This window comes from Nestor notabilis, unplaced genomic scaffold, assembly GCF_000696875.1.
Source record: "Nestor notabilis isolate BGI_N333 unplaced genomic scaffold, ASM69687v1 scaffold3376, whole genome shotgun sequence".
In the NCBI taxonomy this organism is placed as follows: Eukaryota; Metazoa; Chordata; class Aves; order Psittaciformes; family Psittacidae; genus Nestor; species Nestor notabilis.
Genome location: NW_009932178.1, coordinates 241 through 1,103, shown reverse-complemented (window position 1 = coordinate 1,103; position 863 = coordinate 241). Strand labels below are relative to the sequence as shown.

The window sequence follows — 863 nt, the reverse complement described above, 5'->3', positions numbered from 1 at the left end:
CTGAAGCTTCTGGTAAACTTACAAGTCAGCAAAGCATATGAAAGATCAAAACATTCATTTTTTTCTTTCCACTATATAAACAGGAGACTGGCAACTTAGGTCAGAGACAGATAGACTTTAGCCAGTCTGTCAAAGTAACTTACAGACAGAGGCGATTGTTTTAGGTTAACCACAGTTGCATCTTTTAAATTAACCTTTGTTTCTATCCTGTTTTTACTGACAACTGTGCTCTTATTCATCCATCTGCTGTCTAAGAAAGCATACCATACATGAGTTCAAAATCCTAGGGTCAGATCTGTTGAAAGTGCATGAGTCACCTGACAGCTCAGCACGTCTCTGATCGTATGCTGGAACCATCAATGTGCTGCGTTACTACCAGCCACGTGGTCAGTTCCTAACTTAGCATTCACTTTGTGCTCCATCTTCTGTAAAACTGCTGGAAGATCCAGAACAGAAGAAATAATGTAATGAGGTACTGGGGAGGTATCTCCTGGGGTAGTCATTGCTTTGTTTAACCAGACTGTTGCTTTCAAGCCAGCATTCAGGCCTCCTTGAATATCTGTATCTAGAGAGTCACCAACCATTACACACTCCGCAGGCTGCACCCCCAGGAGATCACAACAGTAATGAAATATGGATGGCGCCGGTTTCTCTTCTTTCTGCTCTCCTCCCACAACGATGGCATCGAAGTAGGGCTGACAGGCGCACGCTTCGATCTTCTCCCTCTGCGTCTGCTTGTCGCCGTTCGTCAAGAGCAGCAGGCGGACCCCCTTCCGCAGCTCGGTGAGCATGCCCCGCGTGTCCTCGGCCAGGGTGAGGTGCTGCAGGCGGGTCCTTTTCCAGAGGAAATAGCACTCGGCGGC

At 47.4% G+C, this 863-nt stretch overlaps 1 protein-coding gene across 1 annotated transcript in view; it reads right to left on the bottom strand.

The window, feature by feature from the left end:
* Positions 1-356: 356 nt before the first annotated feature.
* The window catches only part of NANP (N-acetylneuraminic acid phosphatase), a gene marked incomplete at its 5' end in the record, with an annotated part of 744 nt that continues 237 nt past the window's right edge, over positions 357-863 (bottom strand). The window contains one exon of the mRNA XM_010016233.1: positions 357-863. This exon is cut by the window's right edge and continues 237 nt beyond it. Coding sequence (XP_010014535.1) covers positions 357-863 — 507 coding nt within the window.